The sequence below is a fragment of the Bubalus kerabau genome, chromosome X (assembly GCF_029407905.1).
Source record: "Bubalus kerabau isolate K-KA32 ecotype Philippines breed swamp buffalo chromosome X, PCC_UOA_SB_1v2, whole genome shotgun sequence".
NCBI lineage: Eukaryota > Metazoa > Chordata > Mammalia > Artiodactyla > Bovidae > Bubalus > Bubalus kerabau.
In genome coordinates, this window is record NC_073647.1 from 15,928,459 (window position 1) to 15,953,374 (window position 24,916).

General features: G+C 50.3%; 1 protein-coding gene across 1 annotated transcript in view; it reads right to left on the reverse strand.

Annotated features, from left to right (window-relative positions):
• LOC129639552 (uncharacterized) overlaps positions 1 to 19,007 on the reverse strand; it is a 128,775-nt gene extending 109,768 nt beyond the window's left edge. Inside the window, exons 1-5 of the mRNA XM_055564685.1 lie at positions 18,811 to 19,007; positions 15,580 to 15,680; positions 12,316 to 12,416; positions 9,087 to 9,187; positions 5,823 to 5,923 (exon numbers count right to left, since the gene is read on the reverse strand). Of these exons, the coding sequence (XP_055420660.1) occupies positions 5,823 to 5,923; positions 9,087 to 9,187; positions 12,316 to 12,416; positions 15,580 to 15,680; positions 18,811 to 19,007 (601 nt within the window). The remainder of the gene's footprint in view (positions 1 to 5,822; positions 5,924 to 9,086; positions 9,188 to 12,315; positions 12,417 to 15,579; positions 15,681 to 18,810) is intronic.
• Positions 19,008 to 24,916: the final 5,909 nt, after the last annotated feature.

Sequence of the window (24,916 nt, forward strand, 5' to 3'; positions counted from 1 at the left end):
TCTACTTTAAACAAGAAATACTCAGTCACATGGTAATATGGTGTTTTCCGAGCTTAAAATCTCAAATTTAGTAACTACTTTTATTCCTTTTACATTGTTATAATAAAATATAAGCAACTATTAAATGTAGGATGATAATTTGAAAAATCATTAATTTTTTATAAAGTTAACCTGGTTGAATTCATATTTTTACCAAGGGATATACATATATACCTAAATATTGAGACTATAATAAATTTCACTTCAATATCTATGTTTACAAAATTTGTTTTAAATGTTTAGAATTGCATTTTCTAACTTTTAATTATCCATTTTTCTCAATTTTGTTAATCCCAGATTACAAAAAAGCACAGTGGTGCAGCAGCTCAGATTTGACAATATTCTTCCTTATATGGATTGTCTTACCAGCAGGATATATCCTTTAGATACTTTGGAGGCCAAATGACTCTATAGTAAAGGCATGCTGCATCTGCTCCTGTACTTTGTACCTCTGTACCTCCATAAAAATCTGTCTGGAATAAGTGAGTGAAAACTTATAATTTTTTATTGTGTTTGTGTGTGTGCGTGTGTGCATGTGACAAATTTCCAGCAATTATTAGAGCTTCACCATGATGTTCCAATAGTAATTACTTTCAACTACACTCTGCATATCTTCCTTTTTATTTTACACTACCAATTGGCCCTCTCTGATAATTCACAATTTTTTTCCTTACATTTTTGAACTTCACCTCATGGCACTCCATATTTGTTCCCTCATAACCATTTAGTAACATTTTTTTTTAATCACTAGCTGACAGCTTCCTTCTATGTTTTATCATTCAAGTTTCCAAAATAGGCTATGTGATTTTTTTGCAGTTGACCCAAACCAAACAATGGATCTGTCAGCTCTTGGGCTAATAGTCCCTTTCTTAGTCCAACTGGCTCTGGCCAAGATGGGATGAGCGTAGGGGGACATATAAATAATGACTCTCCAGGCATCAAAGGTTTTAAATGGAGCAGTTTCCATTACAAAGAAGTGTCAAAGTGGCAGAAAGTATGAGTGGCATATATAATGCAGGTGTAAATTATTTATTATGAATAGAGATGAGACTTCTCTTACTTAAATTTTATAGAATAAAAATATTTATATTAAAATCCTTATTTGTTAATTTATTTTTAACCCTAAGCTGAACAATGATTTGGTAAAATGTCATATCCTGAGTATGGAATTTATAGCATCTTTTCTAAGTCAAAATCCTCCCTTGCATTTACATAATGGCAGCTGCCAAAGACTTCAAAGCACTTGACAAGTATTTCTCAACAAGCCTTAATGGATTTTACAACTAAGTTAAGGAAGAGCATGTAGCATTGAACACATGCATGCTTATTCAATATTCGTTTCTCCTTGTCAGTGCCTTCTGCTCTTTTTAATGTTCTTACCCTTCACATTTTTAAAATTCACCCTTGAGTATTCCTCTGATGTATAACAATTACAATTGGATCCTATTATCTATTTATTTACCTGTCCATCTATTTATATTTATACCCATTATGGGTACTTCCTCCCCATAGGAACCTGTCAAATTAAACCAACTATAATCAAGTTGTAAAGAGCTGACCATACTCCCATTAAAATAAAATTCAACTGGGTGCCATAGTCACTTAGTTATTTTATCTTTTAAAGAGATTTATTATAGAGTTGTGATATGATCTAGCAATCCCACTCCTGGGCATATATTGGGACAAAACTGTAATTCACAGAGATACATGCACCACTATGTTCGTAGCAGCACTATTTATAACAGCCAAGACATGGACACAACCTAGATGTCCAGCAACAGATGAGTGGATTAAAAAGATATGGTATACATACACAATGGAATATTACCCAAACATAGAAAAGAATGAAATAAATGGCATTTTCAGCAACACGGATGGAACTACAAAATAATCATACTAAGTAAAGTCAGAAAGAGTAAGACAAATACCACATGATATCACTTATATGTGGAATTGAAAATATGACACAAATGAATTTATTTACAAAAAACAAACAGATTCACATAGAAGCTCTTGATAATCAATGATACATTCTGTGTTTGGTCTATGTTATGTTCTTCCTTTGTGGTTGCCAAGGAGGAAAGGGCAGGGGATGGATGTGGAGTTTCAGATTAGTAGATGCAAACAATTATATATACAATAGATAAACAAGAAAGTCCTATTTTACAGCACAGGGAAATATATTCAATATCATGTGATAAACTATAATGGAAGAGTATGAAAAAGGCTGTATATATATGTGTAACAGTCACTTTACTGCACATCAGAAATTAACACGGAATTTTAAATCAACTAAACCACAATATAAAACTAATTTTAAATGAGATATTTTACTGTTAAAATTAAGTCACTTCAGTTCAATCGCTCAGTAGTGTCCGACTCTTGCAACCCCATGAACTGCAACATGCCAGGCCTCCCTGTCCATCACCAACTCCTGGAGTCTACCCAAACCCCTGTCCATTGAGTCCATGATGCCATCCAACCATCTCATCCTCTGTCATCCCTTTCTCCTCCTGCCCTCAATCTTTCCCAGCATCAAGGTCTTTTCCAGTGAGTCAGCTCTTCTCATCAGGTGGCCAAAGTATTGGAGCTTCAGCTTCAACATTACTCCTTCCAATGAACATTCAGGACTGATTTCCTTTAGGACAGACTGGTTGGATCTCCTTGCAGTCCAAGGGACTCTCAAGAGTCTCCTCCAACACCACAGTTCAAAAGCATCAATTCTTCGGTCCTCAGCCTTCTTTATAGTCCAACTCTCACATCCACCAACTCTCACATCCATACATGACCATTGGAGAAACCATACCTTTGCCTAGACGGACCTTTGTTGGCAAAGTAATGTCTCTGCTTTGTAATACGCTAAAAAACAGTGAGTGATCCGGCTAACCCAAGATATCTTGGAAAACATTATCTTAAAATGTTATTTTACTGCATGCAAAACCTCTTCAGTTTAAGAGTATCTGAAGGTTAAGTAAAAAGTTATGCACTTTACTTCTATTGTTTACAATTAAAATTATCTTAAGCTGTTCTTATTAAGACCTACAACCATACTCTTTCAAATATATATATATATATTTGCTTGTGTGTGTGTTTAACACACAAATATCTCCCACCTACAATAAAGAACCATTTGCTGGTCCAATATTTGTGCATCAGTGTTTCCTTTAGATTAATTTTTATCAGCATTCACTGCTCTTTAGAAATTCTAGACATTATTTTAAAACTCTCATGTTCAAGTTGAATCTCAGACCAATTCAATGATGTAGCACTCATATATAAGTTTTTTATAGAAGGACACTAAGTGAATCTAATGTGTATTTCACGTGGACAGAATAAGTAAAAGAAGTCTCTGCCATGCATTGTCCCTTCTTTGTATTCTCTATGACATTTGAAATGTCACCAAAGAGATGTACTAAGGCTTCCCAGGTGGTACTAGTGATAACAAATCCATCTGCCAATGCAAGTTTGAACCCTGGGAAGGGAAGATCCCCTGGAGAAAGAAATGGCAACACACTCTAGTATTCTTGCCTGGAAAATTCCATAGGCAGAGGAGCCTGGCCGGCTACAGTTCACGGAGATACAGAGTCAGATAAAACTGAGGTACTGAGCATGCGCCAAGAGATGTACTACTTCGATTTAACCAGAGATCTTAACCCTTTCTTGGGCACAGGAATTTGGTGGATGCCATGGATCCCTTCTAAGAATAACACTGTTTTTATAGGCAGCACTTCAGCCTTGAAAAGGTGCTGATAATCAATGATACAGCCTGTTTAGTTTATGCCATGTTCCTCCTTTGTGCAGGAACAATTCACATTAACTTGCCTATGCTGAGTAAATTTGAAACAGAGTCATTTGAGAATTCAGGGAATGAACACACTGCAATAATCACCTGAATTAAGATAAAAAGCAAAGATCCGAAGAAATGTCTACTGACATAAACTCTTCTTCACGTCTTAAACACAACCTCACACAGCCAAAAAATGTGTTGAATTTTGTGTCTCTAGGTGGATAAGGGGTGTTATTTCTCATTGATAGATCACATCAGAGACATTCTTTGAAGTGTTAAGAATAAATGACAATTCATGTGGAAAACATTTCGCTGGCCCACAACCGTGCGATTGCATGTGTATGTGAGCACCGTATTGGCGATTCTTGGAATTTCCCTCCCCCGCTTTCCAGAGCTCAGCTGAGGAGGTTTTCAGGCTTTTATCTGTTTCCCCACATCCCAAGAACCAGTCTACCAGCTTCCAGAAAAATGGCCACTCCTCCCTCCCATGCACCTCAACTTCCCAAGGAAGGAAAATCTATTTCAAAACACTTGTAAAGAGTGGTGGTTTCTAAACCCAGCCAATCCACACTCACTTTTCAATGTGATAGTACTGTTAGCAGATCTTTGCAGGAAACTGCCCTCAGCTGGAAGCTCCCTCTTTTTAATCACTTTAGAAAAGATGTGTTTTAACAGCAATTTAAACCAGCCCACCCAAAGTTGTACTCAACTCCTGCCCAAGCCCATCATTGCAAACTTTAATCACTCAAAAGAGGGTTCCAAGTGACAGCAGAATAAGGAATCCACATGCCAATGAAGGAGAAAAAGGAGACCTGGGCTGGATTTCTGGGTGGGGAAGATACCCTAGAGAAGGAAAGGGCAAGCCAATCCAGTATTCTTGCATGGGAAACCAACTGAAAACAGCAGCCTGGCATGCTGCAGTCCATGGGGTCGCAAAGAGGTGGGCACGACTGAGCATGAATCACCCAATACCTTGTCTACCTTGCTGGTTCTTTCCGTAAAGAAGTAGAAATGAACAGATGACCAGATCGCTTCCCTAGCTTCCCCTTCACTAACCTAAACAAATTATGCGACCAAACTGTGTGAACCAGACAATGTCTAGAACATCACAAGGAGCTGACAAGCCTGCAGAGAGGGGCGGTGACAACTCTGATCCCCTAATTCCAATGATGGACTGAGATCACTTCCTTGTTTCTCTTTAAAAACTTCCATGGTGAGCAGACAAGTTTCAGAGGTGGTTTTTGGGGGGAGGGAGGATGTGCCCGCCACCTCCCCAGACTGCTGGTTTTGTGCCTGAAGGCAACGTTCCTTTTTATCAACATCCGTGAGTAGTGGTTTTGTAAGCAGGGGGCAAACTTCTCTGCTGACACGCCTGCTCCTAATTATTATATCGGGGACCACATGGGGTACCCAGCAAGCACACGGATTTCCACTGGAACGCTTCTCTTCGCTCTCTGTGGGTTTTTATTACCTGGGCTGTCCCTGGGTTGGCTGCCTTCGCCATGTGCACATGCGCAGGGACGTGGCTACGCTCTGTGCCGTGGCTGCCGGGCCGGCGCACGGGGCCTGGGAGGTCCCAACGCGTCTGGGGGAAGACCTCGCCCGGGAAGCTTCTGAAGACAGCCACTCCACTGGCACGCCTAAGAGAAACACTTTCCAACCACCAGCCTACCACAAGCTCAGCTCTCCTCAAAGCGCTACCTTACAGAGGCCGCGCACGCCTTTGGGAGAAAGTTTCGCGGTCACGTCTTTGCTCCTGGTTTCTAAATACCGTTTTAGATACGGAGTTTGGAAACCCCGACCTCCGCGGCAAACAAGCGGTGACTTGAGGCGATGCTAAAACCAACCCCGTCCCAAACTCCAAGCCCACACGGCCAGCCTCAGGCGCAGTCAACTAGAGCTGGCCTCTACTCCTCCCCCCAGCTTTCCCAGGAGCGGGGGACCAGCGGACCCCAAGAGAAGCCTGGCGAAACCAATAAAAGAAACATTTAAGTACCTCTGAGCCACTGTTCGGCTGGGAGACCCTGGAGTTGCGGCCCCTGTGGAAGGAAGGATCCGGTTTTCGCCGCCTCGGCTGCCGGCAGGGTCCGACCGCAGCTGGGGGGAAACAAACGCCCCTAGGTTACCTGGGTGACGCACGTGACGCACGTGACGCACGTCACGCACGACAACGCACGTTACCCGGCGTGGCACGCGGCTGCACGCCCGCGTAGCCCCCAGCGCGGGGGGCGGGACCCTACGCGGGCGTGGCATCTCTGCACCTGGAAACCCCTCCCACAAGACCTGGCTGGGAGCTGGGGACAAAACCCTGTAAGTCTCCAAGATGCACTGTGTCCCCCACCAGGCACTTTGCTGGGTGGTCACCCTGGAGGAGCCACGATCCAAGTCGGGGAAACGGCCATGACGCACCTGGGGTGGGCCAGCGCTGGCCCGCCTCGGCCGACCCTCTCAGGTAGCTCTCCTGTCGCCCCAGCCTGCCTGAAAAAGCCTCGGTTGGAAGCTGCCTGGGGTCGGGGCTGGGGACCCTTTCTCTCCGATGTGTTTGCTAACCAGCCTTGGAGTAAAAGGCCCGGCGGTGCAGCCCTGAGGCCAGGTGGGGTGGGAGCGGGCCTCAGGACACAGAAGGTCGCCGGGCGACCACAGGAAGCTTTCCTGGGGACCAGGGAGGAGTCATTGTGCCTGTGTTAGACTTCTTCCCGCGAGCGCATTTGTTTGAGTACATGCGCCCATACGTGTGTGTGTGTGTGTGTGTGTGTGTGTGTGCGCGTGTGCGTGTGTGTGAGAGAAGGGGGGGGCAAGAATAATGTACAAATTCGTAAAATAAAATACATGGAATGGCAATGGAAGATAATTATTGACATCCTTATCAAAATATTCAAAGGTGTGACATAATGATAATGCATATATAGCAATTGACTTGCTCGAAAACCTGTAACAGTGAATCTACTGAAGTCAGCCCCCTGCATACGAGAGCGAGTTCCATTCTAAGGGTGATTTCGTTAAGTCCAACTTGTTCATAAGGACAACCGAGTTAGCCTAGATACCCTACTAACACAATCAAGCTGTATAGTTCTGTTACCGTAATTGGCTTATACTACTTTCCACGCAATGCATACAAAACAAACTCTGAACTTTACAGTACCTGGGAGAGTAGAGTAGTACAGTGTAACTACATACTTTCACTGTGTGGATCACAACAGACTGTGGAAAATTGTGAACGACAGGGGAATACCAGACCACCTGCCCTGCCTCCTGAGAAATCTGTATGCAGGTCAAGCAGCAACAGTTTGAACTGGACATGGAACAATGGACTGGTTCCAAATTGGGAACGGATTAAGTCACGGCTGTATACTGTCACCCTCCTTATTTAACTTAAATGCAGGGTACATCTTATGAAATGCCCGGCTGGATGAAGCACAAGCTGGAATCAAGCACAAGCCCGGAGAAATATCAATAACCTCAGATATGCAGATGACACCGCCCTTAAGGCAGAAAGGGAAGAGGAACTAAAGAGCCTCTCTGATGAAGGTGAGAGAAGAGAGTGAAACAGTTGGCTTAAAAGTCAACATTCAGAAAACTAAGATCACAGCACCCGGTCCCCATCGCTTCATGGCAAACAGATGGGGAAACAATGGCAACAGTGAGAGGCTTGATTTGCTTGGGCTCCGAAACCACTGCAGATGGTGACTGCAGCCATGACAGTAAGAGACACTTGCCCCGAGGAAGAGAAGCTTGGACCAACCTAGAGAGCATGTTAAAAAGCAGAGACATTATTGCTTTGTCTAGCCAAAGCTGTGCTTTCTCCAGTAGCCACGTACGGATGTCAGGGTTGGACTGTCAAGAAAGCTGGGCAGCCGAGAATTGATGCTTTTGAACTGTGGTGTTGGAGAAGGCTCGTGCGAGTTCCTTGGCCTGCAAGGCGATCCAACCAGTCCGTCCTACACGAAGTAAGTTCTGAATATTCACTGGAAGGACTGAGGCTGAAGCTGAAACTCCAACACTCTGGCCACCTGATGCGAAGAACTGACTCCCTGGACAAGGCCCTGATGCTGGGAAAGATCGACGGCTGGAGGAGAAGGGGATGACAGAGCATGAGATGGTCGGATGGCATCACCGACTCGATGGACCTGAGTTTGAGCAAGGTCCGGGAGTTGGTGATGGACAGGGAAGCCTGGCATGCTGCAGTCCATGGGGTCGCAAAGAGGTGGGCACGACTGAGCATGAATCACCCAATACCTTGTCTACCTTGCTGGTTCTTTCCGTAAAGAAGTAGAAATGAACAGATGACCAGATCGCTTCCCTAGCTTCCCCTTCACTAACCTAAACAAATTATGCGACCAAACTGTGTGAACCAGACAATGTCTAGAACATCACAAGGAGCTGACAAGCCTGCAGAGAGGGGCGGTGACAACTCTGATCCCCTAATTCCAATGATGGACTGAGATCACTTCCTTGTTTCTCTTTAAAAACTTCCATGGTGAGCAGACAAGTTTCAGAGGTGGTTTTTGGGGGGAGGGAGGATGTGCCCGCCACCTCCCCAGACTGCTGGTTTTGTGCCTGAAGGCAACGTTCCTTTTTATCAACATCCGTGAGTAGTGGTTTTGTAAGCAGGGGGCAAACTTCTCTGCTGACACGCCTGCTCCTAATTATTATATCGGGGACCACATGGGGTACCCAGCAAGCACACGGATTTCCACTGGAACGCTTCTCTTCGCTCTCTGTGGGTTTTTATTACCTGGGCTGTCCCTGGGTAGGCTGCCTTCGCCATGTGCACATGCGCAGGGACGTGGCTACGCTCTGTGCCGTGGCTGCCGGGCCGGCGCACGGGGCCTGGGAGGTCCCAACGCGTCTGGGGGAAGACCTCGCCCGGGAAGCTTCTGAAGACAGCCACTCCACTGGCACGCCTAAGAGAAACACTTTCCAACCACCAGCCTACCACAAGCTCAGCTCTCCTCAAAGCGCTACCTTACAGAGGCCGCGCACGCCTTTGGGAGAAAGTTTCGCGGTCACGTCTTTGCTCCTGGTTTCTAAATACCGTTTTAGATACGGAGTTTGGAAACCCCGACCTCCGCGGTAAACAAGCGGTGACTTGAGGCGATGCTAAAACCAACCCCGTCCCAAACTCCAAGCCCACACGGCCAGCCTCAGGCGCAGTCAACTAGAGCTGGCCTCTACTCCTCCCCCCAGCTTTCCCAGGAGCGGGGGACCAGCGGACCCCAAGAGAAGCCTGGCGAAACCAATAAAAGAAACATTTAAGTACCTCTGAGCCACTGTTCGGCTGGGAGACCCTGGAGTTGCGGCCCCTGTGGAAGGAAGGATCCGGTTTTCGCCGCCTCGGCTGCCGGCAGGGTCCGACCGCAGCTGGGGGGAAACAAACGCCCCTAGGTTACCTGGGTGACGCACGTGACGCACGTCACGCACGACAACGCACGTTACCCGGCGTGGCACGCGGCTGCACGCCCCCAGCGCGGGGGGCGGGACCCTACGCGGGCGTGGCATCTCTGCGCCTGGAAACCCCTCCCACAAGACCTGGCTGGGAGCTGGGGACAAAACCCTGTAAGTCTCCAAGATGCACTGTGTCCCCCACCAGGCACTTTGCTGGGTGGTCACCCTGGAGGAGCCACGATCCAAGTCGGGGAAACGGCCATGACGCACCTGGGGTGGGCCAGCGCTGGCCCGCCTCGGCCGACCCTCTCAGGTAGCTCTCCTGTCGCCCCAGCCTGCCTGAAAAAGCCTCGGTTGGAAGCTGCCTGGGGTCGGGGCTGGGGACCCTTTCTCTCCGATGTGTTTGCTAACCAGCCTTGGAGTAAAAGGCCCGGCGGTGCAGCCCTGAGGCCAGGTGGGGTGGGAGCGGGCCTCAGGACACAGAAGGTCGCCGGGCGACCACAGGAAGCTTTCCTGGGGACCAGGGAGGAGTCATTGTGCCTGTGTTAGACTTCTTCCCGCGAGCGCATTTGTTTGAGTACATGCGCCCATACGTGTGTGTGTGTGTGTGCGCGTGTGCGTGTGTGTGAGGGGGGGGGGCAAGAATAATGTACAAATTCGTAAAATAAAATACATGGAATGGCAATGGAAGATAATTATTGACATCCTTATCAAAATATTCAAAGGTGTGACATAATGATAATGCATATATAGCAATTAACTTGCTCGAAAACCTGTAACAGTGAATCTACTGAAGTCAGCCCCCTGCATACGAGAGCGAGTTCCATTCTAAGGGTGATTTCGTTAAGTCCAACTTGTTCATAAGGACAACCGAGTTAGCCTAGATACCCTACTAACACAATCAAGCTGTATAGTTCTGTTACCGTAATTGGCTTATACTACTTTCCACGCAATGCATACAAAACAAACTCTGAACTTTACAGTACCTGGGAGAGTAGAGTAGTACAGTGTAACTACATACTTTCACTGTGTGGATCACAACAGACTGTGGAAAATTGTGAACGACAGGGGAATACCAGACCACCTGCCCTGCCTCCTGAGAAATCTGTATGCAGGTCAAGCAGCAACAGTTTGAACTGGACATGGAACAATGGACTGGTTCCAAATTGGGAACGGATTAAGTCACGGCTGTATACTGTCACCCTCCTTATTTAACTTAAATGCAGGGTACATCTTATGAAATGCCCGGCTGGATGAAGCACAAGCTGGAATCAAGCACAAGCCCGGAGAAATATCAATAACCTCAGATATGCAGATGACACCGCCCTTAAGGCAGAAAGGGAAGAGGAACTAAAGAGCCTCTCTGATGAAGGTGAGAGAAGAGAGTGAAACAGTTGGCTTAAAAGTCAACATTCAGAAAACTAAGATCACGGCACCCGGTCCCCATCGCTTCATGGCAAACAGATGGGGAAACAATGGCAACAGTGAGAGGCTTGATTTGCTTGGGCTCCGAAACCACTGCAGATGGTGACTGCAGCCATGACAGTAAGAGACACTTGCCCCGAGGAAGAGAAGCTTGGACCAACCTAGAGAGCATGTTAAAAAGCAGAGACATTATTGCTTTGTCTAGCCAAAGCTGTGCTTTCTCCAGTAGCCACGTACGGATGTCAGGGTTGGACTGTCAAGAAAGCTGGGCAGCCGAGAATTGATGCTTTTGAACTGTGGTGTTGGAGAAGGCTCGTGCGAGTTCCTTGGCCTGCAAGGCGATCCAACCAGTCCGTCCTACACGAAGTAAGTTCTGAATATTCACTGGAAGGACTGAGGCTGAAGCTGAAACTCCAACACTCTGGCCACCTGATGCGAAGAACTGACTCCCTGGACAAGGCCCTGATGCTGGGAAAGATCGACGGCTGGAGGAGAAGGGGATGACAGAGCATGAGATGGTCGGATGGCATCACCGACTCGATGGACCTGAGTTTGAGCAAGGTCCGGGAGTTGGTGATGGACAGGGAAGCCTGGCATGCTGCAGTCCATGGGGTCGCAAAGAGGTGGGCACGACTGAGCATGAATCACCCAATACCTTGTCTACCTTGCTGGTTCTTTCCGTAAAGAAGTAGAAATGAACAGATGACCAGATCGCTTCCCTAGCTTCCCCTTCACTAACCTAAACAAATTATGCGACCAAACTGTGTGAACCAGACAATGTCTAGAACATCACAAGGAGCTGACAAGCCTGCAGAGAGGGGCGGTGACAACTCTGATCCCCTAATTCCAATGATGGACTGAGATCACTTCCTTGTTTCTCTTTAAAAACTTCCATGGTGAGCAGACAAGTTTCAGAGGTGGTTTTTGGGGGGAGGGAGGATGTGCCCGCCACCTCCCCAGACTGCTGGTTTTGTGCCTGAAGGCAACGTTCCTTTTTATCAACATCCGTGAGTAGTGGTTTTGTAAGCAGGGGGCAAACTTCTCTGCTGACACGCCTGCTCCTAATTATTATATCGGGGACCACATGGGGTACCCAGCAAGCACACGGATTTCCACTGGAACGCTTCTCTTCGCTCTCTGTGGGTTTTTATTACCTGGGCTGTCCCTGGGTTGGCTGCCTTCGCCATGTGCACATGCGCAGGGACGTGGCTACGCTCTGTGCCGTGGCTGCCGGGCCGGCGCACGGGGCCTGGGAGGTCCCAACGCGTCTGGGGGAAGACCTCGCCCGGGAAGCTTCTGAAGACAGCCACTCCACTGGCACGCCTAAGAGAAACACTTTCCAACCACCAGCCTACCACAAGCTCAGCTCTCCTCAAAGCGCTACCTTACAGAGGCCGCGCACGCCTTTGGGAGAAAGTTTCGCGGTCACGTCTTTGCTCCTGGTTTCTAAATACCGTTTTAGATACGGAGTTTGGAAACCCCGACCTCCGCGGCAAACAAGCGGTGACTTGAGGCGATGCTAAAACCAACCCCGTCCCAAACTCCAAGCCCACACGGCCAGCCTCAGGCGCAGTCAACTAGAGCTGGCCTCTACTCCTCCCCCCAGCTTTCCCAGGAGCGGGGGACCAGCGGACCCCAAGAGAAGCCTGGCGAAACCAATAAAAGAAACATTTAAGTACCTCTGAGCCACTGTTCGGCTGGGAGACCCTGGAGTTGCGGCCCCTGTGGAAGGAAGGATCCGGTTTTCGCCGCCTCGGCTGCCGGCAGGGTCCGACCGCAGCTGGGGGGAAACAAACGCCCCTAGGTTACCTGGGTGACGCACGTGACGCACGTGACGCACGTCACGCACGACAACGCACGTTACCCGGCGTGGCACGCGGCTGCACGCCCGCGTAGCCCCCAGCGCGGGGGGCGGGACCCTACGCGGGCGTGGCATCTCTGCACCTGGAAACCCCTCCCACAAGACCTGGCTGGGAGCTGGGGACAAAACCCTGTAAGTCTCCAAGATGCACTGTGTCCCCCACCAGGCACTTTGCTGGGTGGTCACCCTGGAGGAGCCACGATCCAAGTCGGGGAAACGGCCATGACGCACCTGGGGTGGGCCAGCGCTGGCCCGCCTCGGCCGACCCTCTCAGGTAGCTCTCCTGTCGCCCCAGCCTGCCTGAAAAAGCCTCGGTTGGAAGCTGCCTGGGGTCGGGGCTGGGGACCCTTTCTCTCCGATGTGTTTGCTAACCAGCCTTGGAGTAAAAGGCCCGGCGGTGCAGCCCTGAGGCCAGGTGGGGTGGGAGCGGGCCTCAGGACACAGAAGGTCGCCGGGCGACCACAGGAAGCTTTCCTGGGGACCAGGGAGGAGTCATTGTGCCTGTGTTAGACTTCTTCCCGCGAGCGCATTTGTTTGAGTACATGCGCCCATACGTGTGTGTGTGTGTGTGTGTGTGTGTGTGTGCGTGTGCGTGTGTGTGAGAGAGAGGGGGGGGGCAAGAATAATGTACAAATTCGTAAAATAAAATACATGGAATGGCAATGGAAGATAATTATTGACATCCTTATCAAAATATTCAAAGGTGTGACATAATGATAATGCATATATAGCAATTAACTTGCTCGAAAACCTGTAACAGTGAATCTACTGAAGTCAGCCCCCTGCATACGAGAGCGAGTTCCATTCTAAGGGTGATTTCGTTAAGTCCAACTTGTTCATAAGGACAACCGAGTTAGCCTAGATACCCTACTAACACAATCAAGCTGTATAGTTCTGTTACCGTAATTGGCTTATACTACTTTCCACGCAATGCATACAAAACAAACTCTGAACTTTACAGTACCTGGGAGAGTAGAGTAGTACAGTGTAACTACATACTTTCACTGTGTGGATCACAACAGACTGTGGAAAATTGTGAACGACAGGGGAATACCAGACCACCTGCCCTGCCTCCTGAGAAATCTGTATGCAGGTCAAGCAGCAACAGTTTGAACTGGACATGGAACAATGGACTGGTTCCAAATTGGGAACGGATTAAGTCACGGCTGTATACTGTCACCCTCCTTATTTAACTTAAATGCAGGGTACATCTTATGAAATGCCCGGCTGGATGAAGCACAAGCTGGAATCAAGCACAAGCCCGGAGAAATATCAATAACCTCAGATATGCAGATGACACCGCCCTTAAGGCAGAAAGGGAAGAGGAACTAAAGAGCCTCTCTGATGAAGGTGAGAGAAGAGAGTGAAACAGTTGGCTTAAAAGTCAACATTCAGAAAACTAAGATCACGGCACCCGGTCCCCATCGCTTCATGGCAAACAGATGGGGAAACAATGGCAACAGTGAGAGGCTTGATTTGCTTGGGCTCCGAAACCACTGCAGATGGTGACTGCAGCCATGACAGTAAGAGACACTTGCCCCGAGGAAGAGAAGCTTGGACCAACCTAGAGAGCATGTTAAAAAGCAGAGACATTATTGCTTTGTCTAGCCAAAGCTGTGCTTTCTCCAGTAGCCACGTACGGATGTCAGGGTTGGACTGTCAAGAAAGCTGGGCAGCCGAGAATTGATGCTTTTGAACTGTGGTGTTGGAGAAGGCTCGTGCGAGTTCCTTGGCCTGCAAGGCGATCCAACCAGTCCGTCCTACACGAAGTAAGTTCTGAATATTCACTGGAAGGACTGAGGCTGAAGCTGAAACTCCAACACTCTGGCCACCTGATGCGAAGAACTGACTCCCTGGACAAGGCCCTGATGCTGGGAAAGATCGACGGCTGGAGGAGAAGGGGATGACAGAGCATGAGATGGTCGGATGGCATCACCAACTCGATGGACCTGAGTTTGAGCAAGGTCCGGGAGTTGGTGATGGACAGGGAAGCCTGGCATGCTGCAGTCCATGGGGTCGCAAAGAGGTGGGCACGACTGAGCATGAATCACCCAATACCTTGTCTACCTTGCTGGTTCTTTCCGTAAAGTAGTAGAAATGAACAGATGACCAGATCGCTTCCCTAGCTTCCCCTTCACTAACCTAAACAAATTATGCGACCAAACTGTGTGAACCAGACAATGTCTAGAACATCACAAGGAGCTGACAAGCCTGCAGAGAGGGGCGGTGACAACTCTGATCCCCTAATTCCAATGATGGACTGAGATCACTTCCTTGTTTCTCTTTAAAAACTTCCATGGTGAGCAGACAAGTTTCAGAGGTGGTTTTTGGGGGGAGGGAGGATGTGCCCGCCACCTCCCCAGACTGCTGGTTTTGTGCCTGAAGGCAACGTTCCTTTTTATCAACATCCGTGAGTAGTGGTTTTGTAAGCAGGGGGCAAACTTCTCTGCTGACACGCCTGCTCCTAATTATTATATCGGGGACCACATGGGGTACCCAGCAAGCACACGGATTTCCACTGGAACGCTTCTCTTCGCTCTCTGTGGGTTTTTATTACCTGGGCTGTCCCTGGGTTGGCTGCCTTCGCCATGTGCACATGCGCAGGGACGTGGCTACGCTCTGTGCCGTGGCTGCCGGGCCGGCGCACGGGGCCTGGGAGGTCCCAACGCGTCTGGGGGAAGACCTCGCCCGGGAAGCTTCTGAAGACAGCCACTCCACTGGCACGCCTAAGAGAAACACTTTCCAACCACCAGCCTACCACAAGCTCAGCTCTCCTCAAAGCGCTACCTTACAGAGGCCGCGCACGCCTTTGGGAGAAAGTTTCGCGGTCACGTCTTTGCTCCTGGTTTCTAAATACCGTTTTAGATACGGAGTTTGGAAACCCCGACCTCCGCGGCAAACAAGCGGTGACTTGAGGCGATGCTAAAACCAACCCCGTCCCAAACTCCAAGCCCACACGGCCAGCCTCAGGCGCAGTCAACTAGAGCTGGCCTCTACTCCTCCCCCCAGCTTTCCCAGGAGCGGGGGACCAGCGGACCCCAAGAGAAGCCTGGCGAAACCAATAAAAGAAACATTTAAGTACCTCTGAGCCACTGTTCGGCTGGGAGACCCTGGAGTTGCGGCCCCTGTGGAAGGAAGGATCCGGTTTTCGCCGCCTCGGCTGCCGGCAGGGTCCGACCGCAGCTGGGGGGAAACAAACGCCCCTAGGTTACCTGGGTGACGCACGTGACGCACGTCACGCACGACAACGCACGTTACCCGGCGTGGCACGCGGCTGCACGCCCCCAGCGCGGGGGGCGGGACCCTACGCGGGCGTGGCATCTCTGCGCCTGGAAACCCCTCCCACAAGACCTGGCTGGGAGCTGGGGACAAAACCCTGTAAGTCTCCAAGATGCACTGTGTCCCCCACCAGGCACTTTGCTGGGTGGTCACCCTGGAGGAGCCACGATCCAAGTCGGGGAAACGGCCATGACGCACCTGGGGTGGGCCAGCGCTGGCCCGCCTCGGCCGACCCTCTCAGGTAGCTCTCCTGTCGCCCCAGCCTGCCTGAAAAAGCCTCGGTTGGAAGCTGCCTGGGGTCGGGGCTGGGGACCCTTTCTCTCCGATGTGTTTGCTAACCAGCCTTGGAGTAAAAGGCCCGGCGGTGCAGCCCTGAGGCCAGGTGGGGTGGGAGCGGGCCTCAGGACACAGAAGGTCGCCGGGCGACCACAGGAAGCTTTCCTGGGGACCAGGGAGGAGTCATTGTGCCTGTGTTAGACTTCTTCCCGCGAGCGCATTTGTTTGAGTACATGCGCCCATACGTGTGTGTGTGTGTGTGTGCGCGTGTGCGTGTGTGTGAGGGGGGGGGGCAAGAATAATGTACAAATTCGTAAAATAAAATACATGGAATGGCAATGGAAGATAATTATTGACATCCTTATCAAAATATTCAAAGGTGTGACATAATGATAATGCATATATAGCAATTAACTTGCTCGAAAACCTGTAACAGTGAATCTACTGAAGTCAGCCCCCTGCATACGAGAGCGAGTTCCATTCTAAGGGTGATTTCGTTAAGTCCAACTTGTTCATAAGGACAACCGAGTTAGCCTAGATACCCTACTAACACAATCAAGCTGTATAGTTCTGTTACCGTAATTGGCTTATACTACTTTCCACGCAATGCATACAAAACAAACTCTGAACTTTACAGTACCTGGGAGAGTAGAGTAGTACAGTGTAACTACATACTTTCACTGTGTGGATCACAACAGACTGTGGAAAATTGTGAACGACAGGGGAATACCAGACCACCTGCCCTGCCTCCTGAGAAATCTGTATGCAGGTCAAGCAGCAACAGTTTGAACTGGACATGGAACAATGGACTGGTTCCAAATTGGGAACGGATTAAGTCACGGCTGTATACTGTCACCCTCCTTATTTAACTTAAATGCAGGGTACATCTTATGAAATGCCCGGCTGGATGAAGCACAAGCTGGAATCAAGCACAAGCCCGGAGAAATATCAATAACCTCAGATATGCAGATGACACCGCCCTTAAGGCAGAAAGGGAAGAGGAACTAAAGAGCCTCTCTGATGAAGGTGAGAGAAGAGAGTGAAACAGTTGGCTTAAAAGTCAACATTCAGAAAACTAAGATCACGGCACCCGGTCCCCATCGCTTCATGGCAAACAGATGGGGAAACAATGGCAACAGTGAGAGGCTTGATTTGCTTGGGCTCCGAAACCACTGCAGATGGTGACTGCAGCCATGACAGTAAGAGACACTTGCCCCGAGGAAGAGAAGCTTGGACCAACCTAGAGAGCATGTTAAAAAGCAGAGACATTATTGCTTTGTCTAGCCAAAGCTGTGCTTTCTCCAGTAGCCACGTACGGATGTCAGGGTTGGACTGTCAAGAAAGCTGGGCAGCCGAGAATTGATGCTTTTGAACTGTGGTGTTGGAGAAGGCTCGTGCGAGTTCCTTGGCCTGCAAGGCGATCCAACCAGTCCGTCCTACACGAAGTAAGTTCTGAATATTCACTGGAAGGACTGAGGCTGAAGCTGAAACTCCAACACTCTGGCCACCTGATGCGAAGAACTGACTCCCTGGACAAGGCCCTGATGCTGGGAAAGATCGACGGCTGGAGGAGAAGGGGATGACAGAGCATGAGATGGTCGGATGGCATCACCGACTCGATGGACCTGAGTTTGAGCAAGGTCCGGGAGTTGGTGATGGACAGGGAAGCCTGGCATGCTGCAGTCCATGGGGTCGCAAAGAGGTGGGCACGACTGAGCATGAATCACCCAATACCTTGTCTACCTTGCTGGTTCTTTCCGTAAAGAAGTAGAAATGAACAGATGACCAGATCGCTTCCCTAGCTTCCCCTTCACTAACCTAAACAAATTATGCGACCAAACTGTGTGAACCAGACAATGTCTAGAACATCACAAGGAGCTGACAAGCCTGCAGAGAGGGGCGGTGACAACTCTGATCCCCTAATTCCAATGATGGACTGAGATCACTTCCTTGTTTCTCTTTAAAAACTTCCATGGTGAGCAGACAAGTTTCAGAGGTGGTTTTTGGGGGGAGGGAGGATGTGCCCGCCACCTCCCCAGACTGCTGGTTTTGTGCCTGAAGGCAACGTTCCTTTTTATCAACATCCGTGAGTAGTGGTTTTGTAAGCAGGGGGCAAACTTCTCTGCTGACACGCCTGCTCCTAATTATTATATCGGGGACCACATGGGGTACCCAGCAAGCACACGGATTTCCACTGGAACGCTTCTCTTCGCTCTCTGTGGGTTTTTATTACCTGGGCTGTCCCTGGGTTGGCTGCCTTCGCCATGTGCACATGCGCAGGGACGTGGCTACGCTCTGTGCCGTGGCTGCCGGGCCGGCGCACGGGGCCTGGGAGGTCCCAACGCGTCTGGGGGAAGACCTCGCCCGGGAAGCTTCTGAAGACAGCCACTCCACTGGCACGCCTAAGAGAAACACTTTCCAACCACCAGCCTACCACAAGCTCAGCTCTCCTCAAAGCGCTACCTTACAGAGGCCGCGCACGCCTTTGGGAGAAAGTTTCGCGGTCACGTCTTTGCTCCTGGTTTCTAAATACCGTTTTAGATACGGAGTTTGGAAACCCCGACCTCCGCGGTAAACAAGCGGTGACTTGAGGCGATGCTAAAACCAACCCCGTCCCAAACTCCAAGCCCACACGGCCAGCCTCAGGCGCAGTCAACTAGAGCTGGCCTCTACTCCTCCCCCCAGCTTTCCCAGGAGCGGGGGACCAGCGGACCCCAAGAGAAGCCTGGCGAAACCAATAAAAGAAACATTTAAGTACCTCTGAGCCACTGTTCGGCTGGGAGACCCTGGAGTTGCGGCCCCTGTGGAAGGAAGGATCCGGTTTTCGCCGCCTCGGCTGCCGGCAGGGTCCGACCTCAGCTGGGGGGAAACAAACGCCCCTAGGTTACCTGGGTGACGCACGTGACGCACGTCACGCACGTCACGCACGACAACGCACGTTACCCGGCGTGGCATGCGGCTGCACGCCCGCGTAGCCCCCAGCGCGGGGGGGCGGGACCCTACGCGGGCGTGGCATCTCTGCGCCTGGAAACCCCTCCCACAAGACCTGGCTGGGAGCTGGGGACAAAACCCTGTAAGTCTCCAAGATGCACTGTGTCCCCCACCAGGCACTTTGCTGGGTGGTCACCCTGGAGGAGCCACGATCCAAGTCGGGGAAACGGCCATGACGCACCTGGGGTGGGCCAGCGCTGGCCCGCCTCGGCCGACCCTCTCAGGTAGCTCTCCTGTCGCCCCAGCCTGCCTGAAAAAGCCTCGGTTGGAAGCTGCCTGGGGTCGGGGCTGGGGACCCTTTCTCTCCGATGTGTTTGCTAACCAGCCTTGGAGTAAAAGGCCCGGCGGTGCAGCCCTGAGGCCAGGTGGGGTGGGAGCGGGCCTCAGGACACAGAAGGTCGCCGGGCGACCACAGGAAGCTTTCCTGGGGACCAGGGAGGAGTCATTGTGCCTGTGTTAGACTTCTTCCCGCGAGCGCATTTGTTTGAGTACATGCGCCCATACGTGTGTGTGTGTGTGTGTGTGTGCGCGTGTGCGTGTGTGTTAGAGAGAGGGGGGGGGCAAGAATAATGTACAAATTCGTAAAATAAAATACATGGAATGGCAATGGAAGATAATTATTGACATCCTTATCAAAATATTCAAAGGTGTGACATAATGATAATGCATATATAGCAATTAACTTGCTCGAAAACCTGTAACAGTGAATCTACTGAAGTCAGCCCCCTGCATACGAGAGCGAGTTCCATTCTAAGGGTGATTTCGTTAAGTCCAACTTGTTCATAAGGACAACCGAGTTAGCCTAGATACCCTACTAACACAATCAAGCTGTATAGTTCTGTTACCGTAATTGGCTTATACTACTTTCCACGCAATGCATACAAAACAAACTCTGAACTTTACAGTACCTGGGAGAGTAGAGTAGTACAGTGTAACTACATACTTTCACTGTGTGGATCACAACAGACTGTGGAAAATTGTGAACGACAGGGGAATACCAGACCACCTGCCCTGCCTCCTGAGAAATCTGTATGCAGGTCAAGCAGCAACAGTTTGAACTGGACATGGAACAATGGACTGGTTCCAAATTGGGAACGGATTAAGTCACGGCTGTATACTGTCACCCTCCTTATTTAACTTAAATGCAGGGTACATCTTATGAAATGCCCGGCTGGATGAAGCACAAGCTGGAATCAAGCACAAGCCCGGAGAAATATCAATAACCTCAGATATGCAGATGACACCGCCCTTAAGGCAGAAAGGGAAGAGGAACTAAAGAGCCTCTCTGATGAAGGTGAGAGAAGAGAGTGAAACAGTTGGCTTAAAAGTCAACATTCAGAAAACTAAGATCACGGCACCCGGTCCCCATCGCTTCATGGCAAACAGATGGGGAAACAATGGCAACAGTGAGAGGCTTGATTTGCTTGGGCTCCGAAACCACTGCAGATGGTGACTGCAGCCATGACAGTAAGAGACACTTGCCCCGAGGAAGAGAAGCTTGGACCAACCTAGAGAGCATGTTAAAAAGCAGAGACATTATTGCTTTGTCTAGCCAAAGCTGTGCTTTCTCCAGTAGCCACGTACGGATGTCAGGGTTGGACTGTCAAGAAAGCTGGGCAGCCGAGAATTGATGCTTTTGAACTGTGGTGTTGGAGAAGGCTCGTGCGAGTTCCTTGGCCTGCAAGGCGATCCAACCAGTCCGTCCTACACGAAGTAAGTTCTGAATATTCACTGGAAGGACTGAGGCTGAAGCTGAAACTCCAACACTCTGGCCACCTGATGCGAAGAACTGACTCCCTGGACAAGGCCCTGATGCTGGGAAAGATCGACGGCTGGAGGAGAAGGGGATGACAGAGCATGAGATGGTCGGATGGCATCACCGACTCGATGGACCTGAGTTTGAGCAAGGTCCGGGAGTTGGTGATGGACAGGGAAGCCTGGCATGCTGCAGTCCATGGGGTCGCAAAGAGGTGGGCACGACTGAGCATGAATCACCCAATACCTTGTCTACCTTGCTGGTTCTTTCCGTAAAGAAGTAGAAATGAACAGATGACCAGATCGCTTCCCTAGCTTCCCCTTCACTAACCTAAACAAATTATGCGACCAAACTGTGTGAACCAGACAATGTCTAGAACATCACAAGGAGCTGACAAGCCTGCAGAGAGGGGCGGTGACAACTCTGATCCCCTAATTCCAATGATGGACTGAGATCACTTCCTTGTTTCTCTTTAAAAACTTCCATGGTGAGCAGACAAGTTTCAGAGGTGGTTTTTGGGGGGAGGGAGGATGTGCCCGCCACCTCCCCAGACTGCTGGTTTTGTGCCTGAAGGCAACGTTCCTTTTTATCAACATCCGTGAGTAGTGGTTTTGTAAGCAGGGGGCAAACTTCTCTGCTGACACGCCTGCTCCTAATTATTATATCGGGGACCACATGGGGTACCCAGCAAGCACACGGATTTCCACTGGAACGCTTCTCTTCGCTCTCTGTGGGTTTTTATTACCTGGGCTGTCCCTGGGTTGGCTGCCTTCGCCATGTGCACATGCGCAGGGACGTGGCTACGCTCTGTGCCGTGGCTGCCGGGCCGGCGCACGGGGCCTGGGAGGTCCCAACGCGTCTGGGGGAAGACCTCGCCCGGGAAGCTTCTGAAGACAGCCACTCCACTGGCACGCCTAAGAGAAACACTTTCCAACCACCAGCCTACCACAAGCTCAGCTCTCCTCAAAGCGCTACCTTACAGAGGCCGCGCACGCCTTTGGGAGAAAGTTTCGCGGTCACGTCTTTGCTCCTGGTTTCTAAATACCGTTTTAGATACGGAGTTTGGAAACCCCGACCTCCGCGGTAAACAAGCGGTGACTTGAGGCGATGCTAAAACCAACCCCGTCCCAAACTCCAAGCCCACACGGCCAGCCTCAGGCGCAGTCAACTAGAGCTGGCCTCTACTCCTCCCCCCAGCTTTCCCAGGAGCGGGGGACCAGCGGACCCCAAGAGAAGCCTGGCGAAACCAATAAAAGAAACATTTAAGTACCTCTGAGCCACTGTTCGGCTGGGAGACCCTGGAGTTGCGGCCCCTGTGGAAGGAAGGATCCGGTTTTCGCCGCCTCGGCTGCCGGCAGGGTCCGACCGCAGCTGGGGGGAAACAAACGCCCCTAGGTTACCTGGGTGACGCACGTGACGCACGTCACGCACGACAACGCACGTTACCCGGCGTGGCACGCGGCTGCACGCCCCCAGCGCGGGGGGCGGGACCCTACGCGGGCGTGGCATCTCTGCGCCTGGAAACCCCTCCCACAAGACCTGGCTGGGAGCTGGGGACAAAACCCTGTAAGTCTCCAAGATGCACTGTGTCCCCCACCAGGCACTTTGCTGGGTGGTCACCCTGGAGGAGCCACGATCCAAGTCGGGGAAACGGCCATGACGCACCTGGGGTGGGCCAGCGCTGGCCCGCCTCGGCCGACCCTCTCAGGTAGCTCTCCTGTCGCCCCAGCCTGCCTGAAAAAGCCTCGGTTGGAAGCTGCCTGGGGTCGGGGCTGGGGACCCTTTCTCTCCGATGTGTTTGCTAACCAGCCTTGGAGTAAAAGGCCCGGCGGTGCAGCCCTGAGGCCAGGTGGGGTGGGAGCGGGCCTCAGGACACAGAAGGTCGCCGGGCGACCACAGGAAGCTTTCCTGGGGACCAGGGAGGAGTCATTGTGCCTGTGTTAGACTTCTTCCCGCGAGCGCATTTGTTTGAGTACATGCGCCCATACGTGTGTGTGTGTGTGTGTGTGTGTGTGCGCGCGCGTGTGCGTGTGTGTGAGAGAGGGGGGGGGGCAAGAATAATGTACAAATTCGTAAAATAAAATACATGGAATGGCAATGGAAGATAATTATTGACATCCTTATCAAAATATTCAAAGGTGTGACATAATGATAATGCATATATAGCAATTAACTTGCTCGAAAACCTGTAACAGTGAATCTACTGAAGTCAGCCCCCTGCATACGAGAGCGAGTTCCATTCTAAGGGTGATTTCGTTAAGTCCAACTTGTTCATAAGGACAACCGAGTTAGCCTAGATACCCTACTAACACAATCAAGCTGTATAGTTCTGTTACCGTAATTGGCTTATACTACTTTCCACGCAATGCATACAAAACAAACTCTGAACTTTACAGTACCTGGGAGAGTAGAGTAGTACAGTGTAACTACATACTTTCACTGTGTGGATCACAACAGACTGTGGAAAATTGTGAACGACAGGGGAATACCAGACCACCTGCCCTGCCTCCTGAGAAATCTGTATGCAGGTCAAGCAGCAACAGTTTGAACTGGACATGGAACAATGGACTGGTTCCAAATTGGGAACGGATTAAGTCACGGCTGTATACTGTCACCCTCCTTATTTAACTTAAATGCAGGGTACATCTTATGAAATGCCCGGCTGGATGAAGCACAAGCTGGAATCAAGCACAAGCCCGGAGAAATATCAATAACCTCAGATATGCAGATGACACCGCCCTTAAGGCAGAAAGGGAAGAGGAACTAAAGAGCCTCTCTGATGAAGGTGAGAGAAGAGAGTGAAACAGTTGGCTTAAAAGTCAACATTCAGAAAACTAAGATCACGGCACCCGGTCCCCATCGCTTCATGGCAAACAGATGGGGAAACAATGGCAACAGTGAGAGGCTTGATTTGCTTGGGCTCCGAAACCACTGCAGATGGTGACTGCAGCCATGACAGTAAGAGACACTTGCCCCGAGGAAGAGAAGCTTGGACCAACCTAGAGAGCATGTTAAAAAGCAGAGACATTATTGCTTTGTCTAGCCAAAGCTGTGCTTTCTCCAGTAGCCACGTACGGATGTCAGGGTTGGACTGTCAAGAAAGCTGGGCAGCCGAGAATTGATGCTTTTGAACTGTGGTGTTGGAGAAGGCTCGTGCGAGTTCCTTGGCCTGCAAGGCGATCCAACCAGTCCGTCCTACACGAAGTAAGTTCTGAATATTCACTGGAAGGACTGAGGCTGAAGCTGAAACTCCAACACTCTGGCCACCTGATGCGAAGAACTGACTCCCTGGACAAGGCCCTGATGCTGGGAAAGATCGACGGCTGGAGGAGAAGGGGATGACAGAGCATGAGATGGTCGGATGGCATCACCGACTCGATGGACCTGAGTTTGAGCAAGGTCCGGGAGTTGGTGATGGACAGGGAAGCCTGGCATGCTGCAGTCCATGGGGTCGCAAAGAGGTGGGCACGACTGAGCATGAATCACCCAATACCTTGTCTACCTTGCTGGTTCTTTCCGTAAAGAAGTAGAAATGAACAGATGACCAGATCGCTTCCCTAGCTTCCCCTTCACTAACCTAAACAAATTATGCGACCAAACTGTGTGAACCAGACAATGTCTAGAACATCACAAGGAGCTGACAAGCCTGCAGAGAGGGGCGGTGACAACTCTGATCCCCTAATTCCAATGATGGACTGAGATCACTTCCTTGTTTCTCTTTAAAAACTTCCATGGTGAGCAGACAAGTTTCAGAGGTGGTTTTTGGGGGGAGGGAGGATGTGCCCGCCACCTCCCCAGACTGCTGGTTTTGTGCCTGAAGGCAACGTTCCTTTTTATCAACATCCGTGAGTAGTGGTTTTGTAAGCAGGGGGCAAACTTCTCTGCTGACACGCCTGCTCCTAATTATTATATCGGGGACCACATGGGGTACCCAGCAAGCACACGGATTTCCACTGGAACGCTTCTCTTCGCTCTCTGTGGGTTTTTATTACCTGGGCTGTCCCTGGGTTGGCTGCCTTCGCCATGTGCACATGCGCAGGGACGTGGCTACGCTCTGTGCCGTGGCTGCCGGGCCGGCGCACGGGGCCTGGGAGGTCCCAACGCGTCTGGGGGAAGA